Source organism: Acinonyx jubatus, chromosome D2 (assembly GCF_027475565.1).
Source record: "Acinonyx jubatus isolate Ajub_Pintada_27869175 chromosome D2, VMU_Ajub_asm_v1.0, whole genome shotgun sequence".
NCBI lineage: Eukaryota > Metazoa > Chordata > Mammalia > Carnivora > Felidae > Acinonyx > Acinonyx jubatus.
The window spans coordinates 60003810-60024482 of NC_069393.1; the positions used below are offsets into that span (position 1 = coordinate 60003810).

Here is a 20673-nt window from a genome sequence, read left to right on the forward strand (position 1 = left end):
AGAAAGAACTGGAGAACTGGGAGAAGACAAGGAGACATGATGACTAAATACAATGTGGATCCTAGGACATTGAAAGGACAACCATGGGAAAAGTAGCAAAATCCAATGTCTGCAGTTTTGTTAACAGTATTGTAACAATGTCAATATCTTAGTTTTGATGATTGTGCTGTGGTCATGGAAGACGTTAACACTAAAGGATGCTGGGTGAGATCTACATAGGAACTTTCGTACTATTTTGTAACTCTTCTCTAAGTCTTAAAGTATCTCAAAATAACATTTTAAAAAAGAGAAAAGGAGATAGTAATTGTTATCTTTTTAAAAGTTTACTTATTTATTTTGAGAGAGAGAGAGAGAGAGAGAGAAAGAGAGAGACAGAGAGAGAGAGATAAAGCAGGAGAGGGGCACAGAGAGGAGAGAATCCCAAGCAGGCTCTGCTATCAGCACAGAAGCCTACGCCAGGCTTGATCCCATGGAACTGTGAGATCATGACCTAAGCTAAAATCAAGAGTTGGACATCTAACTAACTGAGCCACCCAAGCACCCCATTAATTGTTATCTTTTAAGGTTGTTGTGAGGCTTACACAAGATAACACATGTTCTGGGGCACCTGGTTGGCTCAGTCAGTGGAGTGTGACTCTTGATCCCAGGGTTGTGGGTTTGAGCCCCACGATGGGTATAGAGATTACTTAGCTCAAGAAATGTTAATTATTAGTGGTATTGTCTTTTTCTGAACTCTAAGCAATTTCACATCATATATGTATTTTTCCTTAATTAGTCTGGCAGGCTTATCAATGGATTTCCCTTTTTCTTTTCACTTTTCAACCCAAATAACTTCAAGACTAAGTCCTAACACCATTTCATTCTATCACTAAGCTGGCTATGTTGCAAAAATAATTACATTTCATGCAACTTCATGTCCTTTTTCTTGCTCAAGGAAAAGCCAGCTACGTTTTTCAAAGAAACAGAAAGGTGACAAAGTCCTCTTTCTTCTTTGTAAATCACATATAAAATTCAAGTTAATAATGACAGCCATTAAAAAAAAGTAATGGTCCCCAATCATGGTATGCTAATTACTTTTGTTACTCTGACAAACTGTTATCACAACTAAATATACCTATAAAACTAAAAGATAATTACAACCTATAATATTGCAGTAAAGAACAGTTAACCTTGGAGCATCTTTCTAATACTCAATTACATGTAAGTTTCATTAGCAAAATTACAAAATTTGTAATTTTTTAAAAAAATCCAAATACCGGGGCACCTGGGTGGCTCAGTCAGTTGAGTGTCTGACTCTTGATTTCAGCTTAGAGTCGTGATCCATGGTTGTGGGATCGAGCCCTACATCAGGCTCTGCGCTGAGTGTGGGGCCTGCTTGGGATTCTCTTTATCCCTCTCTCTCTCTGCCTGCCCTCTGCTCAAGCATGCTTTCTCTCTCTCTCTCTCTCTCTCAAAAAAAAAAAAGTTAAAAAGTTATGAAAAACTGTGAATGACCATGAAATGGCAATTAGTATTAATTTGGAGGTTACAATAAAATATTAATGAGTAAGCAAATCTGCATTGATCAGCTGTATATTCTTTTGGGCCCTACTTAGTTCGCTCACTATCATGTCTGTGAGATTCATCCATGTTGATGGATATGGTAGTTGTATTTAATTGTATGTATATGTCACAATTTTTTACTCATTTTTTTGTTGGGCATATGGGTTGCTTCCAGTTTGTGGCTGTCATGATCAAACTATTACCAACTACCTTGTACATGTCTTGTGGTAGACATAATATTCATTTCTATTGAGTCTATACTCGGGAATGGAATTGCTGGGGAATAGGGTGTACATCCATGGCTTTAGTAGGTACCACCAAAAGAATGCCAAAGTGGCTGAACCAGTTCACACCCCCACTAACCACGCACATAAATTCTAGTTGCTCCACACCCAAACCAACACTTAGATTGTGAGTCTTTTGCACTTTGCTAGGTCAACTTGGCCAAACTAGAACTATATTTCCCCAAATCCCTCCCCTGTTAGGTTAGCCAATAGAGATTTGTGTAAGATAAGATGTGCCAAGTGGAAGGAGGCAGAAGCCATTATGCTCAGGTCATCATAGAGCACCCGATGCTCGTTCAGCTTATACACATTGTTGCTGGTATGCTGGCTCACATTGTAGGGACAGGAAGGCAGCCAGGCCTGCCACTAATTCCTCTTGCTCCCACAAGAGCTCCACCTTCAGCTTCTCTGAGTTCTGGGCCAAAGACCACCAGCTTTGTCTACAGATCACCCATGTCACTGAAGATGGAACTGATGAGACACACATTCCAGTTTCTCCTTACAGGTTCCAATTTATTCTCACTATTCCCCACTCATGACGGTCTTTTCTTCCAATTGCTGCCCTGTTGATTTACAATGACTACTGGTCCATAGGCACTATCTTTCAATACACTTCTTCACTGGCCCCTGCAGTTTTTTAAGGTATAATTCTGTAATATTCATTTGGGTTCTATTTCTCCAATGGAATCCTAACTGTTAAAACTGATGAATCCAGGGGTGCCTGGGTGGCTCGGTCAGTTAAGTGTCCGACTCTTGATTTTAGCTCAGGTCATGATCTCAGGGTTTGGGAGATTGAGCCCCTTTTTGGGCTCTGCGCTGACAGTGCAGAGCCTGCGTGGAATTCTCTCTCTCTCTGCCCCTCCCCTGCTCACTTGCTCTCAAAATAAATAAACTTAAGGGGCACCTGTGGCTCATGTGGTTAAGCATCCAACCCCGGCTCAGGTCATGATCTTACAGTTCCTGAATTTGAGCCCCATGTTAGGTTCTGTGCTGACAGCTCAGAGCCTGGAGCCTGCTTCAGATTCTGTGTCTCCCTCTCTCTCTGCCCCGCCCCTGCTCACACAATCTCTCTGTCTCTCAAAAATAAATAATAAACGTTAAAAAAATAAAATAAGAATCGGGGCGCCTGGGTGGCTTGGTTGGTTAAGCGTCCGACTTCGGCTCAGGTCATGATCTCACGGTCCGTGGATTCGAGCCCCGCGTCGGGCTCTGTGCTGACAGCTCAGAGCCTGGAGCCTGTTTCAGATTCTGTGTCTCCCTCTCTCTCTGCCCCTCCCCTGTTCATGCTTTGTCTCTCTCTGTCTCAAAAATAAATAAACGTTAAAAAAAAATTTTTTTTAAATAAAAAATAAAAATAAATAAACTTAAAAAAAATAAAACAAAAAACTGGTGAATCCAGGTAAAGCATAGATGAATGTTCACTGTGCTATTTCTATGACTTTCCTAAAGGTTTAAAAAGTTTTCAAAGTATAGAGGTGGCTGGGTGGCTCAGTTGGCTGAGCATCCACTTCAGCTCAGATCATGATCTCAGTTTATGAGTATGAGCCCCACATTGGGCTCACTCCTGTTGGCATGGAGCCTGCTTTGGATCTTCTGACCCCCTCTCTCTCTACCCCTCCCCTGCTTGTGTTCTCTGTCTCTCTCTCTCAAATAAATAAACATTAAAAAATTTTTTTTTCAGAGTACAAAGATTAATATAACACCTTTGTAACCAGTACTCAGTTTTACTGAGTATTAACACTTTTGTTTCAAATTTCTTTTTAAAGTGATGTGAATTTTACATCTTCCTGTCTGAAAGAATAAAGTGTTACCAACCCTCATTAAATCTGAGTGGTGGGTGCAAGGAAATCTGTAGCAAATTGGTAAAAAGAAAACCATGCAAAAAATAAATAAAATTCTCCACAATAGACCAGTCATTAGGCTGCAGAAATTTCGGCCATAGTTCTTTACAGGTTAGTGGTAAAGTACAGCCACAAAAATCATATCAAAATATACCAATTCTTTGTTTCCTATCGAAGAAAACATACACCTTCCCTATGATCCAACAATTCCACTGCTAGTTAGTTGTCCAAAGTAAGTGAAAGCAAAACTGATTTAAAAAGATGAGGAGAAGGGGCGCCTGGGTGGCTCAGTCGGTTAAGTGTCCGACTTTGGCCCAGGTCACGATCTCACGATCCATGAGTTCGAGCCCCGCGTCCGGCTCTGCGCTGATGGCTCAGAGCCTGGAGCCTGCTTCTAATTCTGTGTCTCCCTCTCTAACCCTCCCCCGTTCATGCTCTGTCTCTCTCTGTCTCAAAAAATAAATAAACGTTAAAAAAAAAATTAAAAAAAAAATGAGGAGGAGGAAGAAAATGTATACTTGTGTTCATAGCTACTTTATTTGTATTTTTTTTATTAAAATGTTTTATTTATTTTTGAGAGAGTACAAGCAGGGGAAGGGAAGAGACAGGGGGACACAATATCCAAAGCAGGCTCTGCATTGACAGCAGTGAGCCAGATGTGGAGCTCGAACTCACAAACTGCAAGATCATAACCTGAGCTGAAGTTGGACGCTCAACCGACTGAGCTACCAGGTGCCCTGCTACTTTATTTGCATTAGCCAAAAAGGGGAAATAACCCAAGTGTCCATGAATAGGAAAATGGATAAAATATGGCGTGTTATACAATGAAATACTATGCAGCAATGAAAAGAAACAAACTATTGCTACATGTAACCACATGGATAAATTTCAACATGAGGGATGAAAGATGCCAGACACAAAAGAGTACTTGATTCCACTTACATGACATTCCAGAATAAACAAAATTAATCTATGGTAAACATAGGTATAAATATTTATGATCCTGGATTAGGAAATGGTTTCTCAGATATGACACCAAATACAGAAGGAAAAAGGGGTGCCTGGGTGGCTCAGTTGGTTAAACGACCGACTCTTGATCTGAGCTCAGGTCATGATCTCGTGGTTCCTGAGTTGAAGCCCTGTGTCGGGCTCTGTGCTGACAGGGCAGAGCATGCTTGGGATTCTCTCTCTTCTCTCTCTCTGCTCCTCCCTTGTTCACATACACTTGTGCGTGCGCGTGCTCTCTCTCTCAAAATAAATAAATAAATACATACATACATACATATATAAACTCAAAAACAAAAACAAAAAACAAAAAACAAACAAAAAAAAAACAAAACAAAACCAGAAGGAGCAAAAGGAAAACCAGATAAAATGCACTTCATTATAAAAACTTTGTGTTTCAAAGGTCATCACAAAGAAAATGAAAAGACAACCCACTGAATGGGAGAAAATTTTTACAAATCAGATATCTGATAGTGGATGAGTATACAGAAGATATGAAAAACTCTTATAACTCAATAATAAAAATCCCCAATTTTTAAAAATGGGCAAAGGATCTAAATAGAAATTTCTCCAACGATATACAAATGGCCAGTAAACACACGAAAAGATCCTCAACATGATTAGTCATCAGAGAAATAAAATCAAAACCACTACGAGATGCCACTACACACCCAATAGGATGGCTATAATCAAATAAACCAAGGGGTGTCTGAGTGGCTCAGTCGGTCAAGCGTCCGACTCTTGATTTTGGCTCAGGTCTGTCTCTCGCTCTCTCTCTCTCTGCCCCTTCCCCTCTTGTACTCTCTCTCTCAAAATAAATAAACTTAAAAAAAAAAAAGAAAATTATGGAATCTTTATTAAAACCGTTGATAACATTTCTTTCATTAAACAACGTGCCTGTCAGGCAGAAGTACGATAAAGTCTAGGACCCACCTGCATTGCTGCATCACCAATCGCACGTCGGATCTCCCTTAGAGTCTGATACTGCTCCAACAAGTGATCGCCACAGATGATATCTACCTATGGGCAAATAAGAGTATCAGATTGCTTTCCTGCTTCAAAAAACCATATGAAAAAAATTAAGAAAAACCTACATAATTATTTCCAAACTAGACTTTGCTATTTTATTTTAGACAGATTAAACACTCTCAAGACATATTTTAAAAACTTGCTATAAAAATAAAGTAAAATGGAAGGGGTATTAGAAGACATAGCAGGATAATAGTATAGTACAGCAGGCACTCAAAATGTTCCCTTGAATCTCTGAGAATAAATAAAATCACATTTGATATATTCAGCATAAGGCAGCACGGGAAGGTACATTTTTTTAAGTTCCATGATAAAATTGTTAAAAGGGTATATAATACTTAAAAAGGCTTTTAGTTACTTGAATAATTCTCTTACAAGGACTATCTCACTTTCCAACAATGAAGAGTCTAACAGTGACATCAAGTGCACACTAAGGGAGCTGTTTTATAAATGGAACATCTTAAGATTTTTTAGTTCTTTGGGAAGTCAAAGCTCTAAGATAAATCTTTTACGGTGAATGCTCTAGAAAGAATGGCATTCAGTGACATACTACAAGGTAGTAAGATTCCAGTATACTTACTTGCTAAGACAGAAATGCAAATCTTCAATCTTTCTTTGTCTTTCAAGGAGTGCTCCTTTTCCCATTGCCTTAAAATGGGGTCAGGTTCTTGATGTCTTATTCATATAGATCCCTTCATTGACTACATCTCCTAACGTCACTGTTTAGTTTATGGTGTGACAGTTCTTCTTGTCCTCTAACCCAGAATAGAATATCACCTCTGACTCTTAGTTCTCCTTTCCCTTTCTTCTCAAACGCAAACAGTTAAAAAGTCCTGCGGCTTCTTTCTTCATAATACCTCTCAGTGTTCCTATCATCCTTTCAGCGGCTACCCCTGGGCTTAAAGCTGAAATCCCCTTCTAACCAGATCTTCCTACTTTCAAATTCTGTTTACTCGAAAATTCCTGTCCAATGCCAACATTATTAATCTCCTTGAAAGCTTCAGCATAGGTGGGGAAGAATCATAAAAGCAGTTGAATTTCACTGAGAAGCCACTATGTATACCATACGTTATACTATGTATATAATCTTCACATTCTTGTGAGCTAGGTATTATAATGCCCAATTTACAGATAAAAATACTAAGAGGTAAAGACATTTAACTTTCCTAAAGTCGCAAAGCTAGTAACTAGTAAAGTCCAGATCTAAACCCAGGTCTGTCCCCAGGTCTATCTTTCTCCAAAGCCTAAGTGTACATCAGGGGTTAGCAAACTTGTTCTATAAAGGGGTAGACGCTAAATATATTAGGCTTTGTACGCCCTAGGATCTCTGTCATAGCTTCTCAAATCTGCCACAATAGCATGAAAACAGCCTTAGTATGGCTGCATTCCAATGAAATTTTATTTATAAAAACAGATGGCAGGCTAGATCTAGCCTATGGGCCAGTTTGTCAACGCACATGCTAGATCTTAAGGCACAAACTCCAATTAGTACCAACTTAAAAAAAAAAAAAGATTTTTAAAAAGTAATCTCTACACCCAATGTGGGGCTCGAACCCACAACCCCGAGATCAAGGGTCACATGCTCCACTGACTGAGCCAGCGAGGTGCCCCCAATTAGTACCAGCTTTTGTGTCTCACACCTACTAGTTTCAACATTGGCAGAGCAAGCCTTGTTTGCAAGATGATTTGAAAGCTATGACAGAATATTTTGTGCACAGACCTCAGATCCATGAAAAACTAAAGAATTTGGAAACAATCATCATGTTTTGATTAAGTATTCAGCAATCCAGAGACCATCACTCTTCATGGGCTTCTCCCCATGGTATACATTTATGGTCTGGTTACTGTATTTTTCTTTTCAACTTAATCTTAACCCCCAGAAGTTGGCCAGTTACTAACAGTTTGATGTGGATGGCCCTAGATGCTATGTGCACATGTGGGATTTTTGTTTTGTTTTTTAAACATGGGATCATGAGAGAGCCTGCGTAGCTCAGTTGGTTAAGTGTCCAACTTTGGCTCAGGTCATGATCTCACAGCTCATGGGTTCGAGCCCTGCATCAGGCTCTGTGCAGACAGCTTGGATCCTGGAGCCTACTTTGGATTCTGTCTCCCTCTCCCCCTGCTCCTCCCTTGCTTGCGCTCTCTCTCAAAAACAAACATTAAAAAAATTAACAAAAAATAAAAAATGGGATCAAGCCACGTAAACTGTTCTACAACTTATTTAAAAAACAAAAAACCTTAGGGGTGCCTGGGTGGCTCAGTCGGTTGAGCGTCTGTCTTCGACTCAGGTCATGATCTCACAGTCCGTGAGTTCGAGCCCTGTGTCAGGCTCTGTGCTGACAGCTCAGAGCCTGGAGCCTGCTTCCTATTCTGTGTCTCCCTCTGTCTCTGCCCCTCCCCCGCTCATGCTTTGTCTCTCTCCCTGTCAAAAATAATATTAAAAAAAAATCTTTAAACCCCAAAAAACCTTAATATAGCATAGACATCTCTGAAGTACAAGGTTACCTCTAATATTGTGTTCCACTGTATAAATATGTCATAACTTTTTATATTTATTTTTTATTTTAGAAAGAGCACAAGTAGGGGAAAGAGAGAATCTTAAACAGGCTCCATGCTCTGCATGGAGCCCAAGGCGGACCTCGATCCCATGACCCTAGGATCATGACCTGTACTGGAATCAAGAGTTGGACAATCAACTGAGCCATCCAGGTGCCCCTGAATATGTCATAATCTATAAATCCATTTCCCTGATAAACATTTAAATTGCTTCTGATTTTACAATACTGATTTTTAAAAGTTACCTGACTGTAAATATTTCATAAATTACTTCATTCAAACAGAGTCACATCTCTGGGTTCCCACAAACATGACCCATATATTTGGTAGTTTGTAGATGGACTCACGACTCAGCAACACAGCAAGGATATGTGGCCAGATCAGCAAGGGAAAAAGATGTAGGTGGAGTCTGGACAAATCCACACACAGGCTTCCTATGGTCCCCCTCTCAGTTCAGGAGAAGATACACCCAGAGTACTCCTTTTCCTAGCACTGGAAATGCAGCCCACTTGTGCAATGTTTCTGCCCAGGGAAGCCCATTTGAAGTTCAGAGTACAGGGTTTTTACTGAGGGCTGTTCATGTTGGCATTCTCTGCCTGTAACAAGTACTAAGCTCCAGACTCCCAGAAGGAAAGCAGGTATTCATCACAGATCCATTGTATGGTGTAGGCATGGTGAAACACCCTTACTGGGAACTTTCTGCAAGCCAAAATGCTAGGTAGGCAAGGGCCAACTGTAGAAGCAGTCCCTTCTAAAGAGAGCAACCTCAGGTTTGCTTTATTAACTCTTTTCCTGTACAATCTTTCTACCTCTGGAGTAGCTAAGTCTCAGGCAGAAAGGTTAACTGTAATGTTTCTAACCTCAGAGCAGAAATCAGACTGTGAGGGTAGTCTAAGAAGGCAGGACAAACCTGTATCTTTTTTTTTTTAAACCCATATAAAAAAAATTTTCAACGTTTATTTTTGAGACAGAGAGAGAGAGACAGTGTGCAAGCAGGGGAGGGGCGGAGAGAGACAGAGACACAGAATCGAAAGCAGGCTCCAGGCTCTGAGCTGTCAGCACAGAGACCAACGTGGGGCTTGAATTCATGAACCCTAAGATCATGACCTGAGCTGAAGTTGGACACTTAACCGACTGAGCCACCGAGGGGCCCCAAACCACCCCCCCCTTTTTTTTTACAAGCAAGATCACACTACAGATTCCAAGATAGGATTTTTCACTGAATGAGCTAGTAGCATACTTGTTCACACATGCTCTTCTTTGACAGAAAGTCTTTTTTCTTCGTCTGGCAAATTCCTATACATTCTTCAAGTCCATTCTTTGACTCCTCCAGAGTTAAATCATTCACTCTTGCACTCTTGTCACACTCACCATATCCTATTGTCATTCAGTTGTTTTCTTGTATATCTTCCCTACAACCAAGTCCCTTGGTGGCATACATTTTCTCTCTCATCTTTGTACTCTTAAGGCCAAGTACATAGATGCTCAATTTAGCATCAATAGGTAATAAATAAATGGTAGGGACATACCATATGATGCATTAGAGTCTGTTTAAAAATTGATTTGGAAACAATTTAATAGTAAGGTTAAGTTCATATCCTAAATAAATAATAACCTATCTTTTAAGATGGAATTAATTATGGTAGGATTAACAATAAAATCTAACATCACTTATTCTACATAAAGAATTTTTAGTGATCAATGTGATGTTTATTTTCTAAGTCTCGTTTCATAAAACAAAAATAAGATCTGACGATCAAACAGTGTACGAAGGAACACAAGAGTAGCTATAAGACAAAATAAAAGAAGACATGAGTTCAATATACCATTGACTCAACCACAGTAATCCAGAGGCACTCGGATTTCTATGTGATGGAATCTATCCAATTACTGATTTCTGATTTTGAATTAACTTAAATCTCTTGTAAGAATACATGATCTGTATTTTTTTAATCTTTCAGAATTGTCTTCCTTTTTTACTTTGGTATGCCAGAAACAACTTTAAAGGTAGTTTATTACTTAACAGTCCTGTAGTAATCATTCATTCCTGCTAGAAATAACCCTAAGTGAAGGCCACATACCTATAAACAGAGCACACATTTCCTATTTGGGAATAACTGGTTTAAAGAAGATCAGCATAGCAGGCTCAAGTAACTGGGTTCACCAAGCATTTTATTTTGATTAATGGTTAACTAGCTCAATGTTCTGTTCATATTAGAAGTAACTCTTGTTTACTCTCTCTTGGATTTAGAAGGTCTAAACAATTTTAGTCACAATCTGCATATTTGATAGTTCTCTGTTCCATCATTTCAACATTTTGGTGAAATAGTAATTTATAAGTGTTACCACCTATATAGTCCCTGAATAGGAAAGAAATATTTACCGAGAAAGCCAAGAACTGACAGAAAGTTAAATGTTGAAGACAAATTTTAAATAATTTTATTTCAGGGGCACCGGGGTGGCTCAGTTGGTTGAGCATCTGACTTCAGCTCAGATCATGATCTTGCAGTTCATGAGTTCGAGCTCCACATCAGGCTCACTGCTGTCAACACAAAGCCTGCTTTGGATCCTCTGTCCCCCTCTCTCTGACCCTCCCCACTTGCAGCCTCTCTCTCTCAAAAATAAACACGTATATACACACACGTATATATGTGTGTGTACATATGTATATATACGTATATATATAAAATTTTATTTCAAAATGCTGAAAGCCTTGAATTCTATGATATGAAAGAAAAAAACCTACATTTTTACACAGCCAAACCAATTTGGCAACCACATTTCTTAAAACACCAAATGTGAAACTTATAAATGGTAATTCTGTTCTGATCAGTATCTAGCCACAGAGGAAGTAATCTATACCCTACAGAAAGCCCTCTTGGGTGGCATTTCTTACTTTATATAATCAGGTGCCACTCTTCTGAATTCTGCTTTTAGAAATAATAGACTGTTATTGGATCACTTACAATTCTTTGTCCAGGGGTCTCTAATAAGTTACCTTTTTTTTTTTTTTAAATATTTATTTTTGAGACAAAGAGAGAGACAGAGACAGAATGTGAGCGGGGGAGGGGCAGAGAAAGAGGGAGACACAGAATCTGAAACAGGCTCCAGGCTCGGAGCTGCCAGCACACAGCTCAACTCTAGGCTCGAACTCACGAACTGCGAGATCACGACCTGAGCCAAAGGTGGACACTTAACCGAATGAGCCACCCAGGCGCCCCATCTAGTGAGTTACCAGAAGACTAGCAATAACCTCAGGTAAGCTGTGGCTACAAGGTGGCCAGGTAAGTTATTTCCAGTTTTCAGTTGCCATGAGAAATATCTGTTAACTTAATAGCAAATAGTGTTTTAAATAAAAATTATTTCTTCAAATTTTACACATGATGGAGAACAAAATCCTCTTTAACATTTAAGTAATGAAAGAGCAAAACTATATAGATGTGCGTTGTCAGTGACCCACATTCTATTTAGACTTTATGTTCAACAATACATGAGGTTCGAGTTTCTACCTTATAACAAGAACATATTACATGGCTAGAATGGGAGATCTTTCCTAATGCTCAAAAAACCAATAGGGTCTCTATTAGACAGCTATCTCACTTTTCTAGGTGTCTTGGACCTAGCTTGTCACAAACGCAAGGATGTCCTCTGAAGAGAAGAGGATGGGTGATAAACAACCTTCTGCACTATCAAAGAGACAGCCTTGGGGAACCGAGGCTCGTATCCTCAGCTCTTCTCTGACACTGACAGGTAGTCGTCACCAATGCCAGTGAGAAGCAGACAGTTGGTCAAATGTGATTCAAGTGGGGCTGGAATCACTGTGTCCCAATATTTAATTAGCATTTACATTATCTATATGTCATAAAAGCCACAGCATGCAATCCCTTTTAGCATTTCTTCAGTATACTAAAGGTAATCTCACAGCTTCATCTGTCCTTTTACACACATATACTCTACCTGACAAGCTGGATCAAGACCCATTTTTCTTCTGAGGAATTTTTCTACATGCCCAATAGTTGCTTCTCCAGAAACTCGGACAAACTTCTTTTCCAAGGGCTACAAAAATAAACATAAATAAATATTTTCAGAATGAATACATATAATGTATAAATCATAAAGCAAATTTTATAATAAAGATGTCCAACAGACTTATGAAAAAAATTACTATGAAATTTGAGCTCATTTACCTACCAAAGAAGAAAAAAGGAATTTTTGCTTAGCTTCCCCTCTGAAAAGTATGTCAATAATTTTTTTTAATAGAAAAGCTTACTGGTTTAATACCTCATCAAAAATAAAACTTAGAGTAAAATGTATTGACAGAGAGAGAATATCTAAGACTAAATTATGTCTAAAACAATCTAGCATCCTCAACAAAAAAACTGCAAGGGAAAAAAAGAACAAGATGGAGAAGGAACGTCTAGACTGAAAAGATGTGAACAATATAAGTAAGAGATATGTCAACCAATTACAATGTATGGATCGCATTTTGGTCCTGATTTAAACAAACCTATACAATAATTTTCATGAGATAATTTTGGAAATTTAAGTAGCATGTGGATATTTGATTAAGGAATTACTATTAGTTTTCAAAACTGTAGTATCCCTATTCTGTTTGTAAAAAGTCCTTATCTCTAAGAAGCAAATCTGATTATTTACTGATAAAAATGTCTCAGATTTGCTTTAAAATGAGAAGTGGTGAAGACACAGATGAAACGAGATTGGCCGTGAGTTTATAATTACTGAAGCTGAGCGTGTACATGGGCATTCATTTTACCGTTCTGTCTATTTCTGTGTAAGTGTGACATTTTCCAAAATAAACGGTTTTCTTTTTTGAGAGGAAAATAAAAAGACTGACATCTAGACATATGTGGCTGGAATCTGATCCGATGGTCTAAGGTGATAGGGGAGACGCCACAGGGTCTTAAAGGAAAAGCTAACACTTAGCCAGGCACTCCATCTCCAAGGCAGTTTTAAGGATGTTACTCTCTAACACAAAGGAAAAGCTGAGGTAATCAGAACTAAAAGGGTACCTTTTAGGAATACATGAACAATAGGTTAGGTGCACGTTTGTCTCAAATAACAGCACTCAGCTTTCTTATCTGTAGTTTGGTTCCTTAAGATATTCCCTTATAGTAACACTACCCCTTATTACCATAGTGCAGCAGACAGCATAGGTGTTAAGCACAGATACTCCAGAAACAGACCCCCTGGGTTTAAACCCTGGTTCTGCCATTGTCTAGCCCTAAGTCTTTGGGCAAGATGATGAACCTTTCTGTCCCCATTTGTAAAAGAGATAATAATAGCACCTACTACACCTCACAGATTTTATCAAGAGGAAGGTGAGTTAATGTATGTAAATAACTATTAATAATTCCTGGCACGTATTTACTACTGGTGTGTTGTGATCATTTCACTCTTTATGTAAAAGAACTTGACTCTTACATAAGAAAGTCTATATAAGAGACCCTCATCCCATGGTTATGGGATACTGGTACAATCTAGACAAAAATGGCAAAGTTTCACGCTCTTTTATTGTAAGTACAGGAATCATCTCACAAAGCTAAAGCAGTCTAAGGAGGTACAGCCGTGCCCCAGGTGGAGTCCCCAAGAAAATATCTCATTGTAGGTGGCACTGGTTAGCATAAGAATCCTATCAAGGACCTTGAGAAGCTGCTATTCTGAATTATCTAGCTATGCCTATCTGGCAACCAGTGTTTTTTTGTTTTTTTTTTTTTTAGAGAAAGAGCAAATGAGTGGCGTAGATGGACAGAGGGAGAGAGAATCTTAAGCATGCTCCACAACTCAGCATGGAGCTGGACACAGGGCTTGATCCCACAACCCTGGGATCATGACCTGAGCGGAAATCAAAAGTCAGACGCTCAGCTGAACTAGAGAGCATTTCTGAAGGTTAATTCCCTGGGCTTACCTCAGGTATACCAGCAGAGGACAGTCCAATTTCTCTCATTTCTAAATTCTTAGTGAACACCTCACCCCAGGCGTTTGTTAAAATTAATCCAACTTAGCTAAAGTTATATATACTATTACTTTTTAACTTTTTAAAAAATGTTTATTTTTGAGAGAGGAGCGAGCATCAGAGGGACAGAGAGAGAGAGAGAGAGAGAGAGACAGAGACAGAGACAGAGAATTGAAAGCAGGCTCTGTGATAATAGCAGAGAGCCTGATGTGGGGCTTGAGCTCACCAACTGTGAGATCATGACCAAGCTGAAGTCAGACGGCTTAACCGCCTGAGCCACCCACCCAGATGCCCCAATACTGTACTTTTTAGATCACCTAGAACAGAATTATGAGATCTGCCAACACCTGAAAGAGAAAAAAACGTGTCTTGGCTTTCAAAGCCAGGGTTCTCATGTGGCTGACTTAGTCCTCATGCCCCAGGTTCACAAGTTAACTGGACTTTTCCTCCATATAATTCACATTCAGTTTTTTAGAAGACAATTTGGGTTTTTTGTTTTTGTTGTTTTGCCTAAAGCTCTAGAACAGTTCTCACCTACATAGTCAACTCTTATCTTTTCTGCTACACCTCATGGTCTCCTACCATCTGTAAATAGGAAAAAAAAAATCCAGATTTATACCTCTTTGAAATTAAGCATAGACAGCAATCTTCCCTACCATCTATAACACAAAAGGCCAATTTTATAAGAAAGTTGAATAAGCTAGTTTAGATCTGTAGGGAGATTTAGGAAACAGTTATTTTCTTGCTTTAGATAATGCATACCACTAAGCAGATCTTTTAAAGAGATGATACCAACTCATAATTACACTTTACCTTGAAAAAAATTCCTATTTCTGTCAACTGAAAAGGCCTAGAAACTGTTATGTACCCAATAGGTAGGTGAACCCCCAGTAGCCAGATTGATTTTTAAAAACCACCAAAAGGGGTGACACCTGGGTGGCTCAGGTGGTTAAGCGTCTGACTTCAGCTCAGGTCATGATCTTGGAATTTGTGGGTTTGAGCCCCACATTGGGCTCTCTGCTGTCAGCACAGAGCCTGCTTTGGATATTCAGTCTCCCTCTCCTTCTCTCAAAAATAAACAAACATTAAGGAAAAAAAAAAAAAAACCCACCAAAAGGAACTAGGACACCTTGGAGAAAGGACTAATTCCATGTCTGGGGGACAAGAGATGTACAAGTTGAACATAGAACATCTTGTCATATCAGATAGCAAGAAAGTATTACAGACTATGATACCTATGATAGGACAACTGGAACATCAATAAAGGTAATAAATAAAATAGGTTTAAATCACAAATATGTTTAAATTTAGGAGTTCACACTAAAGTAAAAACAAAAACAAGAAAACCTATTTGATTTGGTCAAGACTGGAGTACGCTCATGAACCAACTCATTACTCTCAGCTTGGTAAGTAAAGGGAAAGAATCAAGCATTTATCTTGCCTTTCCTATAAAAACGATTCCACTGGCTAACCAAATAGAGGAAAGGAAGTTTCTCTTTATAAAGGTATTTTAACTAGTAAAAGAAGTGGGGGCAGGGGGGCCTCACTGGCTTAGTCAGTGGAGCATGTGACTCTGGATCTTGAGGTTGTGAGTTTGAGTCCCACATTGGATGCAGAGATTATTTTAAATTAAAATCTTAAAAAAAGAGGAATGATAGCATCATTTTCCAAACCTTATTAAGCTAATGGGCTTAGACACTGAGCACCAATGGTTGCTAACATAAAGAGATCCAGACAACCAGATATTATGTGCTTCTAGATAGACAGAAACACCACCTATGACGTATTCTTGATCCCTTCAAATCAAACCTGTATGATCAACACTCTGAACTTAACTATCAATTTATGGGAAAGATAGAAGACAGAAGAACATGCCAAATTATACCACAGTGATACAACATCAAAACCCAATCTATAGAAAACTACAGGACAAATGACTACTTGTCATCAACAACTGCAAAAAAAAAAAAAAAAAAGAAATGGAAAACCTAAAGATTTGAAGACATTCATATCCAATCACAATGTGTGAACTTCATCTGGATCCTGACTTAAAGTGTTTAAAAAAAAAAAAAAAGTGGGGTGCCCAGGTGGCTCAGTTGGTTAAGCGACCACCTCTTGGTTTCAGCTCAGGTCATGATCCCACATGTGGGGTTCTAGCCCCACAATGGGCTCTGTGCTGACAGTGCAGAGCCTGCTTGGGATTCTCTCTCCATCTCTCTCTGCCTCTTCCCCACTCACACACACTCTGTCTTAAAATATACCAACTTGGGGCGCCTGGGTGGCGCAGTCGGTTAAGCATCCGACTTCAGCCAGGTCACGATCTCATGGTCTGTGAGTTCGAGCCCCGCGTCAGGCTCTGGGCTGATGGCTCAGAGCCTGGAGCCTGTTTCCGATTCTGTGTCTCCCTCTCTCTCTGCCCCTCCCCTGTTCATGCTCTGTCTCTCTCTGTCTCAAAAATAAATAAACGTTGAAAAAAAAAATTTTTTTTTTAAAATATACCAACTTAAAAAAAAAGAGAGCGAGAGAGAAAAACACCCACTGTAATTGACACAATGAAAAATTTGAACAATGAATAGATACTTCACAGTAAGAAACTGTTATTTGGAGGCACCTGGGGAGCTCAGTCAGTTAAGCATCTGACATGATTTCAGTTCAAGTCATGATCTCACAGATCGTGAAATCAAGCAATGCATCAGGCTCTGTGCTGACAGAGTGGAGCCTGCTTGGGATTCTCTCTCTCTCTTCTCTCTCTGCCCCTCCGCTGCTTTTCCTCTGTCTCAAAATAAACAAGCTTAAAAATATTGTTAATCTATCTCATTCACCACCCCCAACCTTTTGTAAAATGACTAACATACAAAGTTTTAAGATAGTACTATGAAGACCCAGATAGCTTTCACCTAATTTACAAACTGTTGATATATATTGTGGCATTTGCTTTAACTCTTCTAATCTATATGCATGTATGTATATGTGCATGTTAATTTTTTATTGGACATGATTTATGTGCATACACTGAGATATTTTACTCCTAAACATATTAGCAATTATTTTCTCAGAATAAAGGGACTCTCCTGTATAACTACAATATAATTATCATGAAACATATATAATATTCAGGAATTTAACATTAATACAACACAATTATCTAAATAGTCCAAATTCTTTTATAATTGTCTAATACCCATTGTAAATTGTTCTTATATCAGTGAAGGATCACACATTGCATTTTGTTATGTTTCTGTAATCTTTAATAAAGAATAGCTCTGCCACTTTATTTTTATCTTTCATGACAATGACGCTTTAGTAACTTTTTTTTTTTTTTTTTGGTATGATACATGGTCATTAAAAAAAAGAGACTCTTCTTTCAAGAATACTGAAATATGTTAAGTGTACAACTTCGATTCAGGTCATGATCTCACAGCTCATGGGTTCAGGCCCCGCATTGGGCTCTGTGCTGACAGCTCAGAGCCTGGAGGCTGCTTTGGATTTTGTGTCTCCCTCTCTCTCTCTCTGCCCCTTTCCCTGCTTGGGCTCGGTCTCTCTTTCTCTCAAAAATAATAAAAAAAATTTTTTTTTTAAATACTAAAATATTTACAGATGAAGTGGCAAAATGCTGGGGATTTGTTTCAGTATAATAGGGAAGTGGACAGAGGTACAGATTAAATTGGCCATTAGTTAACTGGTAAAGCTGGGTGACAGGGAGGTTCTACTTTTCACTATGTTTAAAATTTTTCATAATTAAAAGTTAAAAAAAATGACTCCTGGGAAAAATTATTGGGACTATATTACTGCCTTGTGAAACACTTTGAAATTGAATATAGCAAATAGGCTTTATGACTTTCATGCTACAGGTCTACATAGTAAAGAGTTTAACAACCCGCTCAGACATATTTATTTAAACTCAAAGATATGAACCAACAGATTCATCATCACCTCTCATAGGCATCAAACCTATAAATTAACATCTGTATCATCAATTAAAACTGAAAATTTAATGCCTCAAAACTATAAGAGAATAGTATCATCAAACTCCTATATACCATCACTTAGCTTTACCAACTCAAGGCCAATTTTGTTTTAAATATACCCCACTCATTTCCTACTGCAACTACTTCCTGCCCCCATTAGTTTTGAAGCAAACCCCAGATGTATTATTTCATTTGTAAATACTTCAGTATGTATCCCTAAAAGGTAAGAGCTCTTTAAAAACACATAATACCATTATCATACTGTAAAATCCCTTGATATAAAAAAATATCTAGTATATGTTCAAATTTCACCCATTGTCTCAATTTTCTCACCCAGCAGGAAATGATTTTACTCTTTTTAGGGCTACCATTAAAGAGAAAATAATAAAACACAGATTTCATGAAAAAAATTTAAACCAAATATGGACTCAAACTAAAATTCCAATTTATGTATTTTTATCGATACATTTTTTATACTCTCAAAATACATATCCTAAATATATTATGAACAATAATTCTATTCAAAGTTTCCATCAGATCTTGGCTTACTTTTTAAAAGTTTTACAGCTTTATTGATATATAATTCATATATCATTAAATTCACCATTTTAAAGTATACAATTCCATGGTTTTTAGTTTATTGGTAGAATTGTGCAACTCATCACCACTATCTAATTTCAGAACATCTTCATCATCCAAAAAGAAACCCCACACCAATTAGAAATCACTCCCAGTTTCTCCCTTTGCCCTGAGACTACGGCGACCACCAATCTATAATACTTTGTTACTATGAATTTCTCTGCTCTAGACATTTCACACAAATGGAATCATGCATATGTGCCTGGCTTCTTTCATTTAACATATTTTAAAACTTCATCCATGTTGTAGCATGTATCAGTACTCGATTCCTTTTTATTGCCAAATAATACTCTGTTGTATGGATATATCATACTGTGTTTATTCATTCATCAATTGATGGATATTTGGGGTGTTTCCAATTTGGGGCTATTTTTTCATAAATTTTTTACAGTTCATTTTTCAAATCAAATCCAAATAAACTCCATACATTGTAGTTAGTTACATCCCTTGAGTCTCTTTTAATTAATCATCCTATCTATATGTTCCCTCTTCACCTCTCCCTTTTATTCTGAACAAACAGAATTGTTTCCATTGTCTAGATTTGGCTTATTATATTCCTACAATGTAATTTAACATCCCTGGATTTCTTGTAAATTAGTAATTAAATCTAGGAGTGTGATCAGCATAACATTTGTTTGTTTTGGCAAGAATACTTTACAGGTGGTATTGTCATGTTTTTCTAATGTGTTAGGATTGGAACTACTTAAATATTCTAGGTCCATATGCTTTTGTGGAAGCAACAGGCTAATTAATTTCTAGTTCTTTCTTCATGAAGTTTTTACACTCTCTTGGGTGTCTGGCTACTACAGATGATTGGACAAATATCTTTAGCAAACTCTAGGAGCATAGGACACTATACTTGACCCATACAGAAACTTATATGCCACTTTCCCACCTACCACACTACTATGAAAGAACTTCCTAAAGTTAATTGCCATAAATTTGATTTTTTACAACTTAGAATAAATTCAAAGTTACCAAACTTAACACTGCATCCCCTCCATCACTCTGATCTCTAGGAAACATCTATAATATACTTCATCCACAGAAGTATCCACCTATTCCTATGCTGTAGTTCATGTCTCTCAGCAACTGTATTCACAAAACAGTATACCGAACCAGATATAATCCACCTAAGCGTTACTACAGACTTTGACAAAGTCACTAAAAATCCAAACAGATCAAAGCCATTTCCTTATATATTTACAATCCCAAGTAAGTATAAGGCCCGATTTAACCCTTTTTAAAAAGTTACCCTTTCAAAAAAAAAAAAAAAAAGTTAGCTTTTCCTGAATGACTTATCCTATAGGAGCAACGCTGTGTACAATGGGAACTGTGATAATAGAGCCTTTAAGACAACTCTGAACTTACGTATGTTACAAAGGAGTTCATTCTTACTTCTAAAAATTCAGTAAATGAAGTTACAAGTTAGGGCAGGTTACCTTGAGCCCAAAATGTTATGTGCAACTAAAAATTTAAGCTCATATTTAACCGAATGCCAACTATGCAAAAAATGCTTTGAAACATTTTTTTAAATCACCAAATTATCCTAGTATTTGGTTTTAGAGTTTTAGAAATATCTCACTTCTATTTCCTTAGACCACTGTCCTGTATTAATAACAAATCCCTACGTATCAACTCTTTTCTCATAAACTTATTATGACAGCATTACTGAACGTACTTCGTATTTCTACCACTTTTATTCACAAAACACTACTGGAATTGAAAGCAATCTCCATGATTGCTAATCTGACTCCCAAATTGTGTACTACAGGGTCTTCCTGTGAAGTAAATGAAAATAAAATACCTTAAAATGTCCCGTGCCTTCATTAGCA

At 38.0% G+C, this 20673-nt stretch overlaps 1 protein-coding gene across 2 annotated transcripts in view; it reads right to left on the reverse strand.

Annotated features, from left to right (window-relative positions):
* The window catches only part of PCGF6 (polycomb group ring finger 6), a 41054-nt gene that overhangs the window by 5150 nt on the left and 15231 nt on the right, over positions 1–20673 (reverse strand). Inside the window, exons 7-9 of one of the 2 annotated variants that reach the window (XM_053207782.1) lie at positions 20646–20673; positions 12215–12313; positions 5606–5688 (exon numbers count right to left, since the gene is read on the reverse strand). In XM_053207782.1, coding sequence (XP_053063757.1) covers positions 5644–5688; positions 12215–12313; positions 20646–20673 — 172 coding nt within the window. In that variant the 3' untranslated portion in view covers positions 5606–5643. Of the gene's footprint in view, positions 1–5605; positions 5693–12214; positions 12314–20645 lie in introns of both variants that reach the window. The other variant, XM_015063078.3, reaches the window with a different exon arrangement.